Below are 21,803 nucleotides of genomic sequence, written 5' to 3'. Positions count from 1 at the left end.
CGACGCACGATATATTTAACACGATGTATCGTGCTTGTGTAGGTAGCCCAATTTATCGCGCAAAATATCGTTTTCGCTTCGTGTGTCTAGTGTCGCCCTTTTGAACGCGAGACACGACCCACAAAGCGATACACGATATTTTTCGCGACAGTCGCGGCGACGCACGATATTTTTCTCGACAGTCGTGGCGACTCATTATATTTTTCGCGACAGTTGCGGCGACGCACGATATATTTAACACGATATATCGCCTTTAGGGCTACCTACACAAGGGCGATATATCGTGTTAAATATATCGCGCGTCGCCGAGACTGTCGCGAAAATATCGTGCGTCGCCGCGACTGTCGCGAAAAATATCTTGTATCGCTTCGTATGTCTAGTGTCGCCATTGATGAAAGAAGGACGAGATTATAGATGGCACTATCCGGATTCCGTAGGTTCCCCACCGCTGGCACGCATGCTAGCAACGGTCTATCCAGCATGGGATTAAGAAGACAAACCATTTTTGACGATGCTGGAACAGCAGCGTCCAAGGTTTGATAACCAATAAAAAAAATCTTCACAATGGCGACCTATGTAAAAGACCGAGCCAGTCCGATTGAGATAACTCGATTTTTCAGTTACTTCCCTTGGCATTCGCCACTGCGTAGGAGATTGCTCGTTGATTTTCATTGATAACATTCTCCTAGCATGAATGCGTTCGTGTTGATAAAGGTAAATATTAATAGAACAGCATATCCTGGGGAAACAGATTCAATAAGTGTATCAGAACGTTAATTTCAAATTAGTAATTTTACATCCATTTTATTTTTATGGACCAATGAAACAACTATATATTTTTTCTATTTTGTTTGATGTTTGTTCTCGATTTAGTAAATAAATTGCGAATAAAAACATGCAAAATTAACTTTTTACGTGATCACAAAACTAAAGAATGCGAACGATTTCGAACCTGCAAATTGTAAACGCTGCACTGCTATGATATATATAGATAAAACAACATATCTTAGCGTAATTGTCCGTCCCGCTAGCGCAGTGGTAAGGACGTTCGCTTTTCACCTTTACGACACCGGTTCGATTACCGCTTCCGGCGCAATGTTATATTTTGTATGTTTTGTGGTCACCACAGTGTTTTTTTCCGGATAATCTCATCCCCCCCCCCCGCAGCATTTGACCATATACAAAATTAAAAAAGTATTTCAGTACAAAACAAATAGCTGGAAATTGCAGCTATTATTCAAAATTCGTCCCAACTGTCGTCAATCTAATCTTATTAGGTAGGAGTGCTGGACACACTCCGGGACCCAACATTATGCAGCCTCAGCGCGGAGGTAACTCATTACCTTGGAAAAACACAAATACACACACTGGGTGCAGCTTAGGCGCGTATAGACTCAAACAAGGCAACAAACTCAGGTGCGGGCACAATCATTTAAAAATTACACATTGAATACGATATTCTAACAGAAATTACACAACCACCTAAGTGTACATACCATGTTTGATATTTCGTTCGATTGTTAGATTTCAGCATATACATGTATAAGGTCATTTCGCTATTAGTTAACTTATCCATATGTTCGTGCGCGAACTCGGATAGTCAAGTGCTCATACGATTGAGCTCACATGGTCCGGCTATGTGCTCATACCTACTTTCGAGAATCATCATGAAGGTATTGCCATACTTAATGAACAAGAATGTGACCCGCCTCCCAGTTTCGCTCAAAGGGTCAAGTTACCCACGGGTACTACTTCCCCGTACCCCTAAACTTTTTTTCGTACCAAAAATGTTTCGTACGCAAATTTTTTTCGTACCAAATTTTTTTTCGTACCCAAAATTTTCGTACCCAAAATTTTTATCGTACCCGATTGTTCGTATCAACATACACAATTGTGGTGATATAGATAAACTTAAATTGATGTTTTATATCCATCCTCTTCAAAAGCATCGTCACACCAGTACTGTCAGTACTTTGATTATTCTACCGTGGTCATAAATGTAAAATGTTTAATGAGCAACTTGTTTCCACCGTTTGTGGGTTACCGGTAATGTAGTTATGACCACAATATGCTTTCAATTATCTTTTTCTTTTGTTTTAGTAAACAGCGCGTGTTATGTTTGCATAATTCAATGACTAAGTCACCTTATGTTAGTTCTCAAGTACATAAAACATCTTTTTAATTGTTAAATTTATTCTTTTAAATATAAGTCTATTAGTAACTTAAGACTATTGTCTGTATTTCTAGCTGATTCGTAGGGCGTAATAATTTGGCATCGTATTCACGCCTTGGAGAACATTACATTAATTACCTATGTTGATTGAAATTAACATTTTCAATTTTTAAAGAAAGGAACTGAAAACATCATTCCGTAGGATTGCATTGTTTCGATTTGGGCGACATGCCCGAAAAATTGAGATGATGTTCGTTCGCGCGCAGATGCTGGTCCCGGTGCTGCCGGAACATCGCCCGGTAACTCTTGGGTGTCTCGCATTTTACGGGCGGCCTCAGGGGCGAAACCTTTGCCAGCGGCTTCCTACCGCCACCGCCAGTCTTACGTGGCGACGCCACCGCTTCAATGGACGACAGGACGGCAGCGTCCTCGGCCTCCTGGTTGGTGATAAGCAACGCCTGAGAGAGCCGGATGTCCCTCGAGAGTTGCGTCAGGTGGTCGTGCGCCCGGTGGTACGCCATCGACTCGGCGTCCAGCTGCTTCTCGTACATGTTGCGCAGACCTGGAGGTGGAGGACGCCAATAGAACTGTATCATTCAAAACATGCGTTACGTAGTAAACTCGATACATAGTATATGAACGTTTAGCTCAGTCACCATTTTTTTTCAATCTAAATCACATAACAAATCGTTAGGGTTAAAAAATGTCACATACGTCCATACATATATCGTCTAGAGAATAATGAGTTGTTTGAATTACAGGTATTTTGTGTGAAAAAACGGCTGCCTACGCAATTGTAACACAATACCCGTGTTGTCGCGGTAAGTGAATCATTTTTTTTTTGCATTTTATTACTATAAATAACATGAAATATGTATGTATACCCAAGTTTTTATTTCCAATATGTATGACAATGCACATGACCATGGTTAATCGGGGTGATAATTTTTTTTTATATCACCAAACGTCGTTAGCTAGCTGAGTTAATCTTACTATAAAAATGTGTATGTAACATGTGGTAGTTTCGGAGCAACTTACTTTCCATTGACCATTTCTCAACGGTAAGCTTCTGTATTTCTGTGCGCCATTCCCCGATTGTTTTAAGACCCGGTTCTTGAAGCGTTACGTCATTTCCTTTATGAAGCATCCGTATCTCAGCACGCATGCGCTGTAGATGTCTCATCAGCATCCGGTTGTAATCCTTTTGGCACTCAAACCTACAAACGTAACATATTTAAAATCAAGTTGCATATACTCTTTTTGTTGGAAAACAAATAACACGAAAAGATGACAAGGTTAAAACGCGATGACGACAACGCTCAATCGCGAGTACTAAAACGATCTACTAACGTCCAATTGGTCGTTGTCGGCTCAGGTATATTTTCCGTACCCCGGGCACGTTGTAATATTCTTAAGAGTAACCGGGGTACATGTAAGTAGTGCCGGAGCCGACAATGGACAATTCAGTATAAGTAACATCTACAGTATGTACACGCTTGCTTTGCGATTTCGTCGACGTGTTTTTGCGCGTCTCATCGTCATCATCAGTACTTACGTTTATTTGTGCATTATATTATTTTATTCAAAGCGTAACTGGTATCGGCCATCGGATGTTGGTATGTTTGCTTATTTGATGACCACTTTGTCGCAGAAGTCTTAATAAATGTGATATCGATTATAAGAAATATGCCTAACAGAGATGCGCCGCGCTCTGGAAAAACGATTCGTAAATGCATGTCCGCACAGTGTCGTCCCAGATTTGACAGGCTAATCAGGGACGTCACTTTCAGATTGCATGGAATTTTCGTATGAAGAACGTCTGTAATAAACCAAAATCCAGTCTAGGCGAAAAGTGTCGTCCCTGATTAGCCTATGAGGAATGCACAGTCAGAGCTGGGACGACACTGTGCGGACTTGTACTTAGCCCCCTTTTCCCAGAACGAAGCTCATGTGGTTTTAGCGTACTAGCGCACTCCTTAAATCCGTCACATTTATAAGGTTTTTAATGATATTTTAAATTGAAGGAAAAATCTGATCTAGACAAAAGCTCGGATACATCAGGCTTGGTTCAATATGCATTTGCCTACATATTTTCTGAACATTCCGATCATTTGGTGTATGAAAATTAAAGGCCTAAATTGTGTAATTCAGGGTGTCGTGCGGCGAAAACAATAAATTTATTAAATTAGTTTTGTTAATGAAATCAACAGTGACAGCCAAATAATCGCATTTTTTTTCAATAATAATGAGGATGCAGTCGCACCGCACCATTAACACCATGTGAGCTATTTAATTTGAAAGTTTGTTCAAGTTGTTTTGTCACGAAAATTGTAAAGCTCTTGCTTACTTGATCTTCCACTCCGTGCTCGACCCATCGGCGTGTTCGATATCAGACGACAGTTCATCCAAGATCGTCTGCCACTTCGCAGCCGACTCTTCCAATTTATCCCACGTGCGTCTCTCGTGCCTTATGGCTTCTTCGATATCCCATATGGTGCTGTTCATTGTTAACAATGCCATCTCGTGACTTAGTCGTGGTGAGGTACAAAATCGTACTAAATCACGTGCGTTCGTGACGTCATAATAATTCACTATGACGTAAATATTTATTACGTGTTTTCGCTGTATGGAATGGATTATCTACGTCAAATGTACATGTTATGTTATTCCATGACATGACAATCTCAATAAAGTATTTATCATACAACAATACCTATTAAATTTATAAACCACGATACTCGTTAAACATTCAATGCCTTTTAAGTCGATATACATGAAAAAGAATGATTGCCTGACAAAATGAAAACAACCACGCACGTGCTAACTTTTTGGAACGTGTTTTTTGTGAAATCTTTGCGGCCAAAACAGCCACCGCACGTGTTAGCTTTTTGGAACGTGTATTGTGGAAGCTATGCGGCCATGCATATCAAAATATGAGCCTCGTTAGGGTAAATCTGAGCTTAATTCATGTGCATTAACTGTAGTCCCCGATTAGCCTGTGCAGTCTGCACTGGCTAATCAGGGGCGACACTTTCCGCCTTAACTTGATTTTTTAGAAGAGACTTCCTTTAAACCATCGTCGGATACCCACGACTAATTCATTCCGTTACTCTCAAGCATTAAATGGAGAGGAGCGGAATGGGTCGAACGTGGGTATCCGACGATGCCTTTAAACGAAAAAATCCATAAAAGCGAAAAGCATGTGCGGACGATTTTATGAATTACACCCGGGTTTCCCAGCGCGATGTTTATGTAATCAATATCAATTGCTTTTTCTAGTGGCAGAGTTGACATGATCTTGTTAACTCATACATTGATTGGTGTTGAATGAGTGTGGACGGTGGATTATTCACAGCATTAAGGATTGTTTAAATTCATTTTCTACGTGAGTTATTCGTGTATAAAGAAGTTGTTATATAGTGAAGTGCTTGACATTAATATAATACATCGTCTTAATTAAATCGGGTACTTGCGGATATGTGTTACTTAAACTTATTGTCTTAAACGTCTAACTAACGTTCATTTCAATTATTTACGTCACACTAAATTAACAGTATACTTGCATACAGTGCCAATTACTAGCATACATATGTCTTACAACACCACAAAACGCACTCAAAAAAGCTATTAAATCGTCTTCAAAACGAAATTTAAGTTTAACTGTTGGGATATAATATGTGCCCAATTTTATTCAATGTTTTGAAAAGTTCTTATAGTTCTTATTTTTTTCTGAACACAAAGTATATTTTGTGTTTATAATTATATGAGCAGCAGAACCGTTAAATATGTATATACATTTGTATTGAATCTGTTGTAGAAATACAAGCGATTCGACAATGGAAATAGTAGGGGATTTCCAAAAAAATATAAATATATATTCTCAAGAGTTCTGTTTTTGTTTAATACAATACTTAATTTATCGAACACTATAGTAATGATAAAGTAAATAAGTGTACAGTAAACAGAATATAATAATGAATCCTCGTGCGGATGGTTTCATTCGTGGGCGGATATGTTATAATAAACTACGACGGCGTATGAATCTTTTTTTTTACTGCGGTGTTTCTCTATTATTGATTGTGTGCACTTAAAATACATTCGATATTGGACACCGTTTATTTTTCATTCAATAACATACCCAACCGTCTTGAACATTAAGTTCGCTGTTTTTATAAATACCGTACGCATAGTATTAATAGATATTGGTAGTCGTGCGTTGTAGTCGTGCGTTGTTGAAACTCTCACCCATTGAATACTAACGCTTTTTTTCCAGTAAGCAAACTAAAAACTCAGTTTATTTTTATTTGTGTTTTTGATGCCCGACGCAGAGAACAGGCAATGAATATAGAGCGCAAAACCTGTATTCCAAATTGATTGCCCTTCATGTCAACATTGAGACCGCCTGTAACAAATCTCATTAAACATGTGGCAAATTATATGTGACAGATTATATGTGAAGGAGTATATTTACAGATTATATGTGGCATTATATGTGACATTTTATATATGACAGATTATATGAGAATCTGTTCGGCCAGATGCTCAAGTACACTGTTGTAAAGTATGAACATAAATGTATATAATAATAATTGTATACATATATATCTGTTTGTTTCATCAAATCGATACATGCCTCAATGTTTTATGCTGTAAACGTAAAAATCCTAAATGGGTCATATACTAGTACATTAAGTGGAACGGAAGAAAAATATGCTGACGTAATGTTCGTAAGATATTACTCAGTGGGATACCAGGACATGACCTGATATCACATATAGCAGCCAATGAGAATATAGGTTACACGCATAGTCAATCGTCTTGTTGACATCATTTCTGCGTTGAATAAGACCAAGATCGTGAAAAGTCGCTGCACAATTGATGAAGATATGGCTGTTCAAAGCGATGCACCCCGTTTTGGGGTGATTTTGAGTTGCATACCTTGTTATATATATATTTGATAGTGAATTTTTGTCAAAAAAATAATTTTTCGTTATAATATGATTATTTATCATTCAAAATGATGTTTTCACTAATTAATATCATAGCAACACGCTAACCACCTGTGGTTGACATCGGTTAAAAGACAGTTCTACTTTGCCTGTTGTATTGTTCTATATTGGTTCTGTTAACAGTACTTTTTTTAATAAATTGAGCCATCACTGTTAAAACATAAAATTAACTTTAACCACGGTGTATATGCACAATTATAACAATGTATTTATTTTTGCCGAGATGTAAAACAAAATGCCTTGCCTTCAAAACGAAAATCCAGTGTAAGCGGAAAGTGTTGTCCCGCATTGACCTGTGCGGACTGCACAGGCTAATCTAGGACGTAACTTTACGCATATGCATTAAGCCTCGATTTTCCAGTACGAGGCTCATTCGAACTTCTTTTGTCTTATATAGGCTCGCATATGTCTACCCCTCCTCAGTGACTTCTTTTGTCTTATAATTATAGGCTCGCATATGTCTACCCCTTCTCATGACTTCTTTTGTCTTATATAGGCTCGCATATGTCTACCCCTTCTCATGACGCCACTTTCCAGAAAACCTTATTCGGAGTAGGCGTACAGGAGACCAGCCGGTCCCAGGATGATTTGTTACATCCTAGACTCGAGGTAGACCTCCAATATAGTGGCAGTGGCCCTGCTGGAACAACCGGAAGTGGCGCCACGTTCCGCCTTGACAATACTGCTTTCAACCAGGACATAATAAGAGAGAGGATATTGCACCTGGAAGCGAGTGAAAACGCAAAACATGCGGAGATTCTTCGCCGCGACATTCGCGATGCGGAACGTGAACGGAAGACAGCGCAGCTTGAAGTCACGTGCGAAAACTATAGGTCGAGGATCGTGGATCTTGAACATATGCTGATTCAGCGAAATGAGGCGCTGAGCGAAAACCAGCGTCAGATGACAACTCTAAACGATGCGTTGGACGATACTCTGGTTGAACTCAATAAGGTAGCCATCAGGGTTTTATGATTAACATACGATACAAGCGTCTTCATTGCACCTTGGATATGCACATTTTGATCGACTGTGTGTGTATATATATATTTAGCTAAATCAATATATATTTAAAATCCCAGACACGTGTTTTTACTTTTATTATATAATATTCACAATCTGGATTATTACATTTTACTTATATAACTATATATATACATATATATATATATATATATATATATATATATATAGATATATATATATTCAAAATTTTAGAAAAACAGAAAAACAGAAATAATTATATATTCTATAAGACTTTACAGGCTTATATGGGACGACACTTAAAACACGTGTTTTACAGGCAAGGGTTCTACAGGCAACGGCGGAGCAGAAGAGGGACGAGTATGCCCTCGAGATTAAACACATGCACCGCGAGAGCGAAAAGTGGTCCCAGGAAAAGGCGCAGTTGGAAGCCCGCCTCCAGGACCTACAGCTGCTGAATGCGCGTCTTCAAGACACCCGAAGTACGGAGGCTGAATGGAGGCTGCAACTCTTGGAGAGGCACGCTACTCAGGCGGCGAGGATCGGGGAGCTTTGGGCATTGGTCACCAACCACGAGACGTTACGGACGCGCGACGCAGACGATATTTCGACTCAAACAGACGTCGTGTACAATGAAGCAGACGTCACTTACAATGAGGCAGGCGTTTTTACAAACAAGACAGGCATTATTTACAATGAGACAGACGTTATTTACACGGAGCTTCGAGCATTGATCGCCAATTGCGAGACGCTACAGATGAGCAGGTATTCAAGTGCCTGTATGTACGTCAGTGCGCATTTAGAATGCATATTTGCAGTACATTTATTTTAGTTGCAATAGTTGGCAGTAGGCATGTTATTGATATTAAAGTACCAAGAGATAATGCGATAGCTAGAAAATATAAAAACGAAGTATGGGGTCAACCCTTTGTTGCATCTTTGTATTCTTCTATGTGGTTCATAATTGATTAATAACATACTTTGCATATGTTTGACAGGGGTCCCAATTTAATGCCCCTGTGGCACCCAGGGTCCAGGACTTGCAGACTCCGCCGGTAAGTGTACGTTAGATCGACATTCACGAAGCGCACCATCATCACTTATCAAAAATACATTTTTAAAGGCAGCGGATAATTACTTACGTAGAGTAATGTATACTAAAGTGTTTCTAAGAAATAACAGTTTGTTGTTTTCTTTTCAGCGTCGTCCCAAAAGTTCGAACACCGGTATTCCAACAAGATCAGCGACTAGACGGACGCGTTTCACGATGACGAAGTCCGGGGCGCCCCAGTGCCGGCAGTGCGACACGGTATTTACAGACCGGGAACCATACACCGTCCCCTGCAGGTTCCACGCGCATGCGCCGGTACTCTACAAGGTGGGAGTTCGTCTGCTCCCGGCTGATATACTGTATTGGGAGAACATAATTATACTGTCTGTTTCAAGGTCCAGTCAAATTAGATTTTGCTTTGGCGTTAATGTAAAGTCGAAAAAACACCGGGGTTGTATGTACTAATTGCATAATGTTTATTAAATATCGATTTTATATTAATATTTTATGTACAAGCTTTCTTCCGTTCATACCTTTGAAATGTTTTAAATGCTCGCCAGTTTTATTTTCATTCAACATGTCATGTAGACTTCTAAAATCAGCATTTAGTTTTCGACCATGATCGTTTAATAAGCATTAACGGGCATAATCAATCAAGGACTCAAATAATTCTAGTCCTCCGATATTTTCAGATCTTGCACAAGCAAGAAGACCCCACCGATGCGGACCCACCCATGTCCGACAAACTGCTGTTCTGGCCGTGCTGTCAGAAGCGCGGGACCGTCGTACCCGTCGGCTGCCGGCAGCTCAAGTTCCACGACATTCCAGGAGAAGAAACCGATCGAGACTGACAAAGTTTCGGTATGGGCAAATGACGTACTTCTGGAATGCACCACTTGACGTAGTTCCGATATGCGCAAATGACGTACTTCCGGTATGCGTGCACGACGTAGTTCCCAAACGCGCTGAGGTGGGACGGAGTGTGAAGCGTGTTTTAATTAAGCATGATACTATACATATATATAAGAACTCGATCTTCTTAGCTCTTTTTGAATGCTCTGAGCTTTTATGAGAACATTCGTACAGATCAGTTTCTAAGAGTTGGATTATTGCAACTACCGGTAAATACTTTCTCTGAAAGTGAACCATTGTAAGTGTACTAATATAATGTAGAGGATATAAGTTTGTTTCGCTAGAATATCGATTTTAATCCTAAGATCCTGACATAATCAACAATTTCTCTGCCAAGACAAGCTCAGCCCTCCATATTTGCGTTCAGTGTGTTATTTTGGTATTTTTCAGACTTAAAGGTGAACAAGATGTTCCATAATCAAAGATATAACGTTTGGAATTACCACTATGCCGAAAAAAAATTCACTTGTGTTTCTTTATCGGCCAGCTGATATAACATTTTTCTTTATACAAACACAACTGGTATTTCCAGATTTAAGGAGTAAGGTTCTGGTTTACGAAAGCTGCCTTTAAGTAAGCAAAAACTAAACAAATGTGTACATATTGTTTTTTTGTGAATTAACAATAATAGTATTTTGATTGTTGGAAGTGAAAATGTATCAAACTTAAATATTATTTAATTGTAAGGCATTTGTTTTAAACCCGGTAAAGAAAAAATAATAAAGACACTTCTTTTTCATCGAGGAAAGCCGTCCGTATGACTCCATGAAAACGAGCGTATTAATGTAACATCTTCCTTAATTAACATACCAGTATCTTTAAAGAGGGACGATCAAAATACATCAAGCTGATATACCATAGGAAAACATAAGGTGCAAAATTAAGAGGGAATTGTATTTTTTATGAACACTTAATATAAGCCAGTTTTTAATGTCTTTCTTTGTGTACAACGTTAATTCTGCGCGTTTATTTCTGTACATAGTTTATAAATGTCATTAAAGATAGTTATCGAATAGTTCTGGAAGATGTTTGATTTTTCCGTGTACATGCGTGCAGACTTTTTTCTAATACTGATTTTGTCATAGTACAGATGTTTGTTTAATTATCACACGATTTGCTAAAGCTTAATGTAGCTTTTAACAATATGTTGTGTTATTTTTAAGGATAATTGACTACTTAAAAAAAGATTTGTGTACAAATACGATTCACGCAAAACTTTGTTATATAATTATACCGAATTAATTATGTTTTTATATCATAGCTTAGCAAATAACAGTTTGATTGTATAAAAACATAATTTTTAAATTACATTAAAAATCCAGCATCAAACTGCGGATTTTCCTTGTAAATATAAAAGGTTGCCTTATCAAGTCTTCCAATATAATGCTTAATTAACACTGATCATAACGCTATTTAAATATGCTACACTTGATGAAAGGGTAACTTAAATTTCGTGCAATCAGCATACATGTATATTGGTAATATCTCTCAGGTAACAACATTTTTCAGATATTCATATCTGTTTACCTTTGCATAATTGGTATAATTGGTCAACGAGACGCATAGCAAATGTAACATTTTATCACTTTTTTACTTGCCATTAAGGATTTGTTGTTGTATTTTGTCGCTGCTTTCAGTTTTTGTATACACTGTACTCAACAAAACACACGTATGTACGTTTCATAGTACTAATCTGAATGGTCTATACGAAGGCTTATAGAATGATAATGTCATGTACAAATTAACTTACGTTTTGTTGCCTCAAAGTTGGTAGGTGAAGAAATTCTGGATATCATCCTCGCTCTGGGGAAACGGGGTTAATGCAAGTGCGTGAAGTGTCGTCCCAGATAAGCATGTCCGCACAGGCTAATCAGGGACGACACTTTCCGTCTAAACTTGATTTTCGCTAAAACATTCACTTGCTTTAAACGAAATATACACGAATAATACAATACAGAAAGTTTTGTCCCTAATAAAGCCTGTGCGGACTGCACCGGCTAATCTGGGACGACACATTACACACATGCATTAAGCCCCATTTTCCCAGGGTGAGGCTCAGATTGTCTCCATTGTGCATCTAGCATCTGATCTTATATTTGTAGTATTATATAATGCGTAGTGTTTAAACAAAAGTTATTATAAAAGTGACCTGTTTTGTGTACAGTTGTTATTAAACGTAATACCGATTTATTATAAATGTATGTATACTTCCAACTACGGCTTTTTTATATTATCTCATTGCAAAAACATGCGTAGAAGGCAAAACATGGAACAAAGAAACATGTCCATTTCAGTTGTATGTAGTTTAATTTGGAAACCCAAGAAACAAGTCATACGCGCGTGATTTTGTTAAATCTTCTGATAAGAGAGAATATCTCAGATCCAACCAATGGAGATCCCAATGTGACCTGGCACTGTTTAGGAAGCGTACATGCGGTAGTTGTCTGGCAAGGGTTCTCTCACACAAGAGCATATTATGTTCCCAGATCAGTTGCATTCGGCTGACACTAAATTACAGATCGTATAGTTTGTTAACCAGTAATATTTATAAAACATTATTATATCCGGTATTTTCGACAACTTCTTAAATATTTTAGTGATTCAGTGTGAAGTAAGTGTATTTTCGTATACTCCAATTTAACATATATGTATATGAGATCCAACCCTTATTCGTGATAAAACAACTTTCACAGTTGTAAAGGGCCTTTGAATCGTAACGATTGATAAGTGGAACTTTCAAATTGAATTGTATCCTCCTAAGTGGAAAGATAAACATGTACCACTTAAGTTTCATTTAAAAACCTATTTCAAACAATATACTATAGCCGCATGCAGATTAAGAACACGGCGACACATGCGGTTTATGTTTATATATGTAATATAAAGGTGTACACGCATCTCTTACAGATGATATATTTTACCTAAGAAGGACGGTTTAAGAAATTTATCCTATTACCAGATGAAAATCGATAGTATAACAACGATCGTATAAACATTAGCTTTATACTATCGCTATTTTAAGATCAGATTTGGGTTTTTCCGAAATTAGAGAATCTGTTTTTGCCAACACGAGAAAAACAAAATCGTCAAAAAATGCGATATTTTACAATTATTAATCGAAAATAGGGAGGAAATAATAGGATAAATAGAATATTATGTGAATTTGGGATAAAGATCAAGTTTATCATGCTCGGCACGAACCATGATAGCGCTCGGCAAGCCTCGCGCTACATCGGTTCTAAGCCTCGCATGATAAACTTGATCTTTATCCCAAACTCACATAATATTCTGTATCTACCGGTAAGCCAAACATTTAAACACGAATCAAACATACAACGCTTGAAACAGATCAACCAAATGTAACATAGTTAAAGGTATTGATTACAAGGATTAACAAATCGTAAATGCTTGTTTTGGGGGCACGTTTGCAGTTGCGGCTTAATCTGCAAATTATAACAACCAACGTATTTTGGTAAAAGTACAATATTTCCAAAATATCTGGACAATTGAGGTCATCAGGCATGCACATAATATGTGTTTATAGGTCAAATGTTTTTTGTGTCAGATATTTGCATGACTTCACCAGGCATGCACATAATATGTATTTATAGGTCAAACGTTTTTTGTGTCAGATATTTGCATGACTTCATCAGGCATGCACATAATTCGTATTTATAGGTCAAATGTTTTTTTTTGTGTCAGATATTTGCATGACCTCATCAGGCATGCACATAGTATGTATTTATAGGTCAAATGTTTTTTGTGTGTCAGATATTTGCATGACTTCATCAAGCATGCACATGATATGTATTTATAGGTCAAATGTTTTTTTTGTGTCAGATATAGCTAATAGTATCAGCTATTAATATTAACTAGCGCACAGTGACAGTTACACTACGTTTAGCACCAACATCAATTCACAAGATGAGTTGTTGATGTACTAGTTTTTAAAGAATTTTAAATAATGTTTGATTGTGATTTTGTTAATGAATCTACCTTATTTATCGTTTTAACCCGCTTACTGGTATTCTAGCGTTTCCAAGTGTTAAATAAGCTAATACACTTGATTTTACACAGAATATATGCCTATGTCACTCGATGAAACCCATTCGAATACGACAACACTCTGTCATTGTCGGACAAAATGTCGGCGGTAAGACGCTGCTAGGGGTGTGTCGCAAATCGATATCTTGTTGGTTGATCGCGGGCTCATCAGCTCATTTGATTGACATCTGACTTATTGTCAATCAACCTATCACTGTTTGTTAATCGATCACCTTTGGTCCATTGATCTCTGTTAATATACCTCTTTAAGTTAATTTACCTCCTTTAATTAATATACATGTTTAAGCCGATTTGCTGTTCATAAATGTTGGTTAGTTTATAACGTGTTTGGCTTACTCAGACATTCTTGAGTCCGTTTGATTGAAGGAACCAGTACTTAATCCCTTTATAATGGTCCTGAGATCACTTGAGAACACCATCAAGTGGGCATTGAACCAGGGACCTCTGACCACTCTGGGTCACAAAGGGGACATAAAATCCAGTATGACCTTGGTTATAGGCGAATGCCATGATCAATAAACTTTATACAGACTAATTTACATTTTTCTGTTACAAAACAATACTGCGTACAGTATATAAATGCTTTTTAGATTTGTATGATTTGGAACATAATGTGTACATCACATACATATGTTGTCAACAGAGCATACACTATGATTTACTTACTTCCTTGTGTAGTTGTGTTGCAGGGGATCATGTGGATTCATTGTACATAGATTGCATAACCAACAACACAATATTTACTGGTGTTTTTGTGATTTAAATATTTGGCATATATCTGTACACATATTCTTTCATAAATAAATGCATCTCAAAACATTATATTTTATTGTTATTTTGTTCAAAATGCCATAGGAATTATTTTCATGCAAAAATTTTCCTCTACAATAATACACAAGTAGAACCATTGTTATGCCACAAAAACTCTAAACCATGCAATCCCAGGCAAGGTCCACATTTTAGTCACCTACACACACAATTACAGTAAAAAACTATTGAGTGAAAACTCTTTTATTCTATTTTAAGTACAGTGATCTCTATCTTTCTGGCCCCAAATGCAATCCAAATCTAGTTATGCATGTAAGCTACCTACACACACAATCGCTAATGAAATATCTCCAGTCAATAATACCCGCAAGGGGAGTTGGACAGTATAGATAGATACATCTCAAGTCAAAATCAAGTTATTGAGAGGAAACAGTTTGTTAGATACAATGTCCTTGACCCCATTAGCAGCAAATGCAATCCCCAGTAAGGTCTCTGTGCAAGCTTGCTACATCCAAAGATTCCTCAAGGTTGGTCAAAGTAAACTGAATTTAATCACTGGAACCCAGTTTACAACTCCAACCACCGGCTGCAAAACCCCAATTTATTTCATTTTATCCATTCTCATTGAAGGATTTGTATAATACGCACCAAAATTAAATTTACAGAAAGAAGCAATTATAACTTCACTTCTGGAATAAATTATAAAGACTTGTTCTGGTATGCATGAAAATAATTCCAAGATAAACAACACTTTTACACAAAAACAGTTTAAACATATTGCATGTTGTTACATAGTGAAACATTCATGAACAAACAAATTTGTTAAATTGATATCCCCGCTAAATAAACCGTTTATGGATCTGTGCAAATTGCTTGATATACAGTAGAATCATTAAGTGTCGGATAATAATAAATAGGTAACTAGTGACCTGAAAATCAATAGGGGTCATCTGCCAGTCATGATCAATGTACCTATGAAGTTTCATGATCCTAGGCGTAAGGGTTCTTGAGTTATCATCTGGAAACCATCTGGTGGACGGATAAAGACCCCACCACAACAGTACATAATATAATCTGCAAATGTGGTCCTAAACTGCATCCAAAAACGAGTCACTGTGACCTTGACCTTTGACCTAGTGACCTCAAAATCAGTAGGGGTCATATGCTAGTCATGATCAATGTACCTATGAAGTTTCATGATCCTAGACGTAAGCGTTCTTGAGTTATCATCCGGAAAACATTTGGTGGACAGACGGACTGACCGACCTTCCGACCTACTGACATGTGCAAAACAATATACCACCTCTTCTTCGAAGGGGGGCATAATAATTAAGTGTACAATATACCCCCTCTTCTTCTAAGAGGGGCATAATAATTAAGTGTATGGCAATTATTTTTTATGAATTGCAATGCTCCTTATTGATATCTGCACACACATGAAGTTTCATGTTGAAATCTTGTATCTGAGATATAGCCTTGAACAGTTACATCATACAAAAACAAGAAAGGGCACTTACTCTTAGTTAAGAAAGTGCAGGGTAATAGTTCTTGTGCATGGCACTTATTCCAATTTATTTTTTTTAACACCCACCAATGAAGTTTCATGTTAAAATTTTGTATCATCAAAGGGCAATAACTCTTATTTATGAAAGTGAAGAGCTATGGTTCTTAAACATGGCACTTCTCTTCATTAATATCAATACACCCATGAAGTTTCATGTTGAAATCTTGCATGGTATTTGAGATATAGCCAAGAATAAAATCATCATACAAAACAACAAAACGAAGGGCAACAACTCTTATTTAAGAAAGTGTACGGTTATGGATCTTGTGCATGGCACACCTATGAAGTTTTATGTTGATATCTTAATTTAGTTTCTGAGATATCGCTCTAAAAATTGTTGTGACAGACGGACTGGCAGACTGATGGACAAGACCAATTCTATATCCCTCTGCCTGTGGCCGGGGATAATAATACACCAAAATAAGAAGTTAATCAAATAATATCAAAGGAAGTCTTTAAACGATGTTGACAGACAATAATGCAGATTCTAGCAAAAGACCTTTAGCATGAAAACATGACTTTACTTACAATTGTGTCATTCCATATAACACGGTCACCAATGTGAAACATTCATGTTTAATACATCAAAATATAAAACATTTTTAGTATAACACTTATCGCATCAAATCCAAAATAATATATTATAGATTCTGCATTCTTTAATAATTGATAACCATTTTTAATCCAAAACCCGGGAAAACCAAACTTAATGCATGTGCTTAAAGTGTCGTATTGAATCTGCCTGTGCAGTTGAGGTAACAACAGCTGATCAAGAATGAAACTTTCCACTGGTATGTTGTATTTTAAATGAAAGTCTCTTCTTATCAAACTCCAGTTTAAGCCGAAAGTGTCGTCCCTAATAGGCCTTTACAGAATGCACAGGCTTATCTGGGGCCATACTTTATACACAGAAAATTAAATCCCCTTTTCCCAGAGAGAGGCTTATTTCATTATATAACACTTTGCATGCTGGGAAATTTGTCATCTGCTAAAATGTCGTCTGCTGATTTTCTAAAATTAGCATTTTCTTCGATTTTTTTCACAGAATACTATCAGAATAGCAAACAGTTTGGATCTTGATGAGACGCCACGTTCTGTGGCGTCTCATCTGGATCCAAACTGTTTGCAAAGTCCTTCAAAATTCGGTTCCCGCACTGAAAGAGTTATACAAAGAAAATTAACTCCCCTTTTCCCAGAGAGAGGCTTATTTCATTATATAATAACCTAGAAACAGTCAATGCTACAATCCTTTCATCAGAATCAGGACTCTACATAATGATACCACTTATCACTTCAAGTCTAGAATCATGGAGGTGGGATTCTCGAGGTATGCCTTCCACATGTTGGAGAATCTTGCCATGGTAGCGCCCTCTATAACGCGATGATCCGCTGACCAGCTCACCGCCATGATGTGGCGCGCCACTACGCTACCATTCTCATCAAATCTTGGAAGAGTCTAAAAATGAATTGCAAACTTTTTAAAATTGTGAAAAAAATATTGACGAACATATTTAAAATGTGAAAAGTTTGGTAGCAAACCTCTCAAAATTGTGAAAAATGTCATTCCTTAGGAGATGAATCAAGAGGATAGTTCAGATTAATTTTTTTTTTCTGTGTTATGACAAGTTCTCTTAAAGTAACCAGTATACATCAATGTATACGGTCCACATATATTCCCCTTAAACACAAAAAAATTCTCACAAGTTTCAAAAGGCCCAAAACATTTTTTTAGTGTTTCTAAAAGCTTAGCAAAGCCCCATTCTAGGAAAACTGGGCTAAATGCATGTGAGTTAAGTGTCATCCCAGATTAGCCTGTGCAATCAGCACTTGCTAATTAAGACTGACAATTTCCACTTATACAGAATTTTTGTTTAACTGTAGTCTCTTCTAAACAGAAATCAAGTTTAGGCGTAAAGTGTCATCCCTAATAAGCCTGTGTGTACTGCACAGGCTAATCTGGGAAGACACTACGCACATGCATTAAGCCCAGATTTTCCAAAATGCAACTCATAAGTAGAAACCGGGCAACATACCTGTATACGTCCAAGGGCTCCTATGGCTACTTCAGGAGGTAATATCACTGGTCGTGCATAGGTGCCACCAATCTGATGAAGAAAAGAAACAGGTTGGATTTTTATGCCCCCCTTCGAAGAAGAGGGGGTATATTGCTTTGCACATGTCGGTCGGTCGGTCGGTTGATCGGTCCGTCCACCAGGTGGTTTCCGGATGATAACTCAAGAACGCTTGGGGCTAGGATCATGAAACTTCATAGGTTCATTGATCATGACTGGCAGATGATCCCTATTGATTTTGAGGCCACTAGGTCAAAGGTCAAGGTGACCCGAAATAGTAAAATGGTTTCCGGATGATAACTCAAGAACGCTTAGGCTTGGGATCATGAAACTTGATAGGTAGATTGATCATGACTTGCAGATGACCCCTATTGATTTTGAGGTCACTAGGTCAAAGGTCAAGGTCATGGTGACCCGAAATAGTAAAATGGTTTCCGGATGATAACTCAAGAACTGCTTATGTCTAGGATCATGAAACTTCATAGGTACATTGATCATGACTCGCAGATGACCCCTACCGATTTTGAGGTCACTAGGTCAAAGGTCAAGTTCACCGGGGACCCGAAATAGTAAAATGGTTTCCGGATGATAACTGAAGAACGCTTATTCCTAGGATCATGAAACTTGATAGGTAGATTGATCATGACTCGCGGATGACCCCTATTGATTTTCAGGTCACTAGGTCAAAGGTCAAGGTCACAGTGACCCGAAATAGTTAAATGGTTTCCGGATGATAACTCAAGAACGCTTATGGCTAGGATCATGAAACTTCATAGGTACATTGATCATGACTGGCAGATGACCCCTATTGATTTTCAGGTCACAAGGTCAAAGGTCAAGTTCACAGTGACAAAAAACATATTCACACAATGGCTGTCACTACAACGGAGAGCCCATATGGGGGGCATGCATGTTTTACAAACAGCCCTTGTTGATTTACCAATCAAATGAACCTCACTCATACAAGAAGGGATACAAAATGTTACAAGCGACTTGCCATCTCTTCATGGTGAATATTAAATGCATGCTGTATAAAAATTGCAAACTTAGGTCTTCTTCGCTAAGTGGATATGATGTCCGCTTAGGGACCGGAAGGTCATGGGTTCGATCCCCACTGTGGGGTTCTTCAGATCTTCCCCATAGACACCAAGTACTGGTTCTTAGTCCCAGGAAACTGACTTAAGACGTTTCAAATAAGCCATAGGCTTTCTATGAAATTGAGCTAAAATAAATAGATTTAAACTAATGACAAACTTTCACAGTTTTGAGGTAGGAAAATGAGCATATCAGGTAACATGACCTTTAATCAAGCATAATTTTTTGAGAAAATGGATGTCAAAGCACACACGCTCATACACTCAAGCATTGTTATGTGTTATCAAGCAATACAAACTCTAACTGGTCAACATTTTCATAGTGCTTTATGACAAGACTACTAAGGATTTTAATTTAGAAGAGTTTTGGGGCTATTACTTTGTTAACAATCTACCCCAAATAGGCATGAGCACAGAATAATGAAATAAGGGCCACACACCTTTGGTCATTTTATTAGACATTGAATTGTAATTACTGATCCAATATTTGAAAGGGAGAAGGTACCTCTACTTACTGATCCAATATTTGAAAGGGAGAAGGTACCTCTACTTACTGATCCAATATTTGAAAGGGAGAAGGTCCCCCCAGTGAGTTCCTCTGTCCCAAGTTTGCCTGCATCCCCTAACACTTGCAGTCGATTAAGCTCCGATGCAATCTCAAAGATAGTCAGTGCTTGCACGTTCTTAATATTTGGCACCAGTAACCCATCTTTTGTGTCCATGGCAAGACCAATATTGTGTGAGGCCTGTAGAACATGGCATTATTGTGAGGCCTGTAGAACATGTCATTATTAATTAATTCATTATTTTCTTTAAAACTGTATACAACTTGAAAGAATTGAACAAAACCATTATTTTTTTAAAACTAATCTAAATATTCTAGAAATGGGCTTAAGGCATGTGTGTTAAATGTCGTCCCACATAAGCCTGTACAGACCAGTCCACACAGGCCAGTCCACAAAGACCAGTCCACACAGGCTAATCAGGGACAGAACTTTGCCCTTTAATGGTTTAAAAAAGTCTTCTAAAGGAAAATTCTGTCTACGCCAAAAGTGTCGTCCCTGATATGCCTGTCAACACACTAATTTGGGTAAAATTTAGGCACATGCATTAAGAGTTTTTCCATAACACAGCTCAGATAATAAATTCTGCTCTTTTAAACTGTACATTAACTTTGAAAGAATTAAACAACACCATTATTTGTCAAAAACAAGTCTGAATATGCTAAACTTCTTTATTGAAATGTTATATTGCCAATATATTTTCTTACCATGCAGGTGATATATTAACTATTTATTTGTATGTTTGTCTGTGCAATGTTGAATAGTATGCAATAATTATTTTGCAAGTGATATATGCACAACTTGCATTCCTTTCTTGTGCATGGCAGATATGTCGTTACTAAAAAATTCATACCTTGCATACGAGTTTCACAATTTTGATGTCTAACCCAGAATGGGATATCAACAGACCTTGCAATTTTTAATCTTGTTTTAAATATTTTACCACTTTAAACTTGTTATCTAGCATGCTATATTTTCACAACTTGAAATTCTCATATTGTTATTGATATTTTCATAATGTGTTTATCTAAAATTGCACATACTGATATTTTCACAACAATGAGCCTCTTTGTGGAACAAACTGTGCAAAATCCATTTCATAAAGTGGAATCACAGATTCGGTAGCTTGTGCATTCTGCACAGTCTTATCAGGATTCTGCACAGTCTTATCAGGGATGACGCTTTTTTTACTGGATTTTCATTCAAAAAGACCTCCTTTAAACAAAAAATTCCAATAAGCCAGAAAGTGTCATCCCTGACTAGCCTATGCCGACTGCACTGACTAATCTGGGATGACACTTAACGTATATGCATTAAGACCAGTTTTCCCAGAACATGACTGATTTTTTCACACAAAACTGTAGGTCTAACCTTGTATGTGATATTTTCACACTTGGCATCTACGCTGGAGTTCAGGATTGGGAAATGCCTCAATGCCATGGACACAGCCTAAAATGGTTTACAGATCAATCAATCATTAAAATGGTTCACAGTTTAATCAATCATTAAAATGGTTCACAGTTCAATCATTCATTAAAATGGTTCTCA

General features: G+C 37.5%; 3 protein-coding genes across 6 annotated transcripts in view; 1 reads left to right on the top strand and 2 right to left on the bottom strand.

Moving 5' to 3' along the window:
- Window positions 1–2,072: 2,072 nt before the first annotated feature.
- LOC127874340 (uncharacterized) lies at window positions 2,073–4,750 on the bottom strand. The gene is made up of 3 exons (XM_052418593.1): window positions 4,521–4,750; window positions 3,212–3,390; window positions 2,073–2,735 (listed from the first exon to the last, which is right to left on the bottom strand). Exons 1-3 carry the CDS (start codon window positions 4,691–4,693, stop codon window positions 2,365–2,367), a joined length of 723 nt encoding a protein of 240 aa, XP_052274553.1. The 5' UTR covers window positions 4,694–4,750; the 3' UTR covers window positions 2,073–2,364.
- On the top strand, window positions 2,874–12,343 carry LOC127874339 (uncharacterized). 4 transcript variants are annotated; one of them, XM_052418592.1, is made up of 6 exons: window positions 2,874–2,994; window positions 7,679–8,136; window positions 8,486–8,945; window positions 9,165–9,221; window positions 9,368–9,544; window positions 9,910–12,343. In XM_052418592.1, exons 2-4 carry the CDS (start codon window positions 7,687–7,689, stop codon window positions 9,176–9,178), a joined length of 924 nt encoding a protein of 307 aa, XP_052274552.1. In that variant the 5' UTR covers window positions 2,874–2,994; window positions 7,679–7,686; the 3' UTR covers window positions 9,179–9,221; window positions 9,368–9,544; window positions 9,910–12,343. The 4 variants fall into 4 exon arrangements, with proteins under 4 accessions (XP_052274552.1, XP_052274550.1, XP_052274551.1 ...); XM_052418590.1 differs by lacking the exon at window positions 2,874–2,994 and adding an exon at window positions 5,401–5,558; XM_052418591.1 differs by lacking the exon at window positions 2,874–2,994 and adding an exon at window positions 5,508–5,638.
- A 2,587-nt stretch (window positions 12,344–14,930) lies between these two features.
- LOC127874337 (lipoamide acyltransferase component of branched-chain alpha-keto acid dehydrogenase complex, mitochondrial-like) overlaps window positions 14,931–21,803 on the bottom strand; it is a 29,802-nt gene continuing 22,929 nt past the window's right edge. The window contains exons 8-11 of the mRNA XM_052418587.1: window positions 21,627–21,704; window positions 20,247–20,438; window positions 18,560–18,631; window positions 14,931–17,982 (exon numbers count right to left, since the gene is read on the bottom strand). Of these exons, the coding sequence (XP_052274547.1) occupies window positions 17,815–17,982; window positions 18,560–18,631; window positions 20,247–20,438; window positions 21,627–21,704 (510 nt within the window). The 3' untranslated portion in view covers window positions 14,931–17,814. The remainder of the gene's footprint in view (window positions 17,983–18,559; window positions 18,632–20,246; window positions 20,439–21,626; window positions 21,705–21,803) is intronic.

The sequence above is a fragment of the Dreissena polymorpha genome, chromosome 3 (assembly GCF_020536995.1).
Source record: "Dreissena polymorpha isolate Duluth1 chromosome 3, UMN_Dpol_1.0, whole genome shotgun sequence".
NCBI lineage: Eukaryota > Metazoa > Mollusca > Bivalvia > Myida > Dreissenidae > Dreissena > Dreissena polymorpha.
The sequence above is the reverse complement of the archived record's forward strand: the minus strand, read 5'-3'. Positions and strand labels throughout refer to the sequence as shown.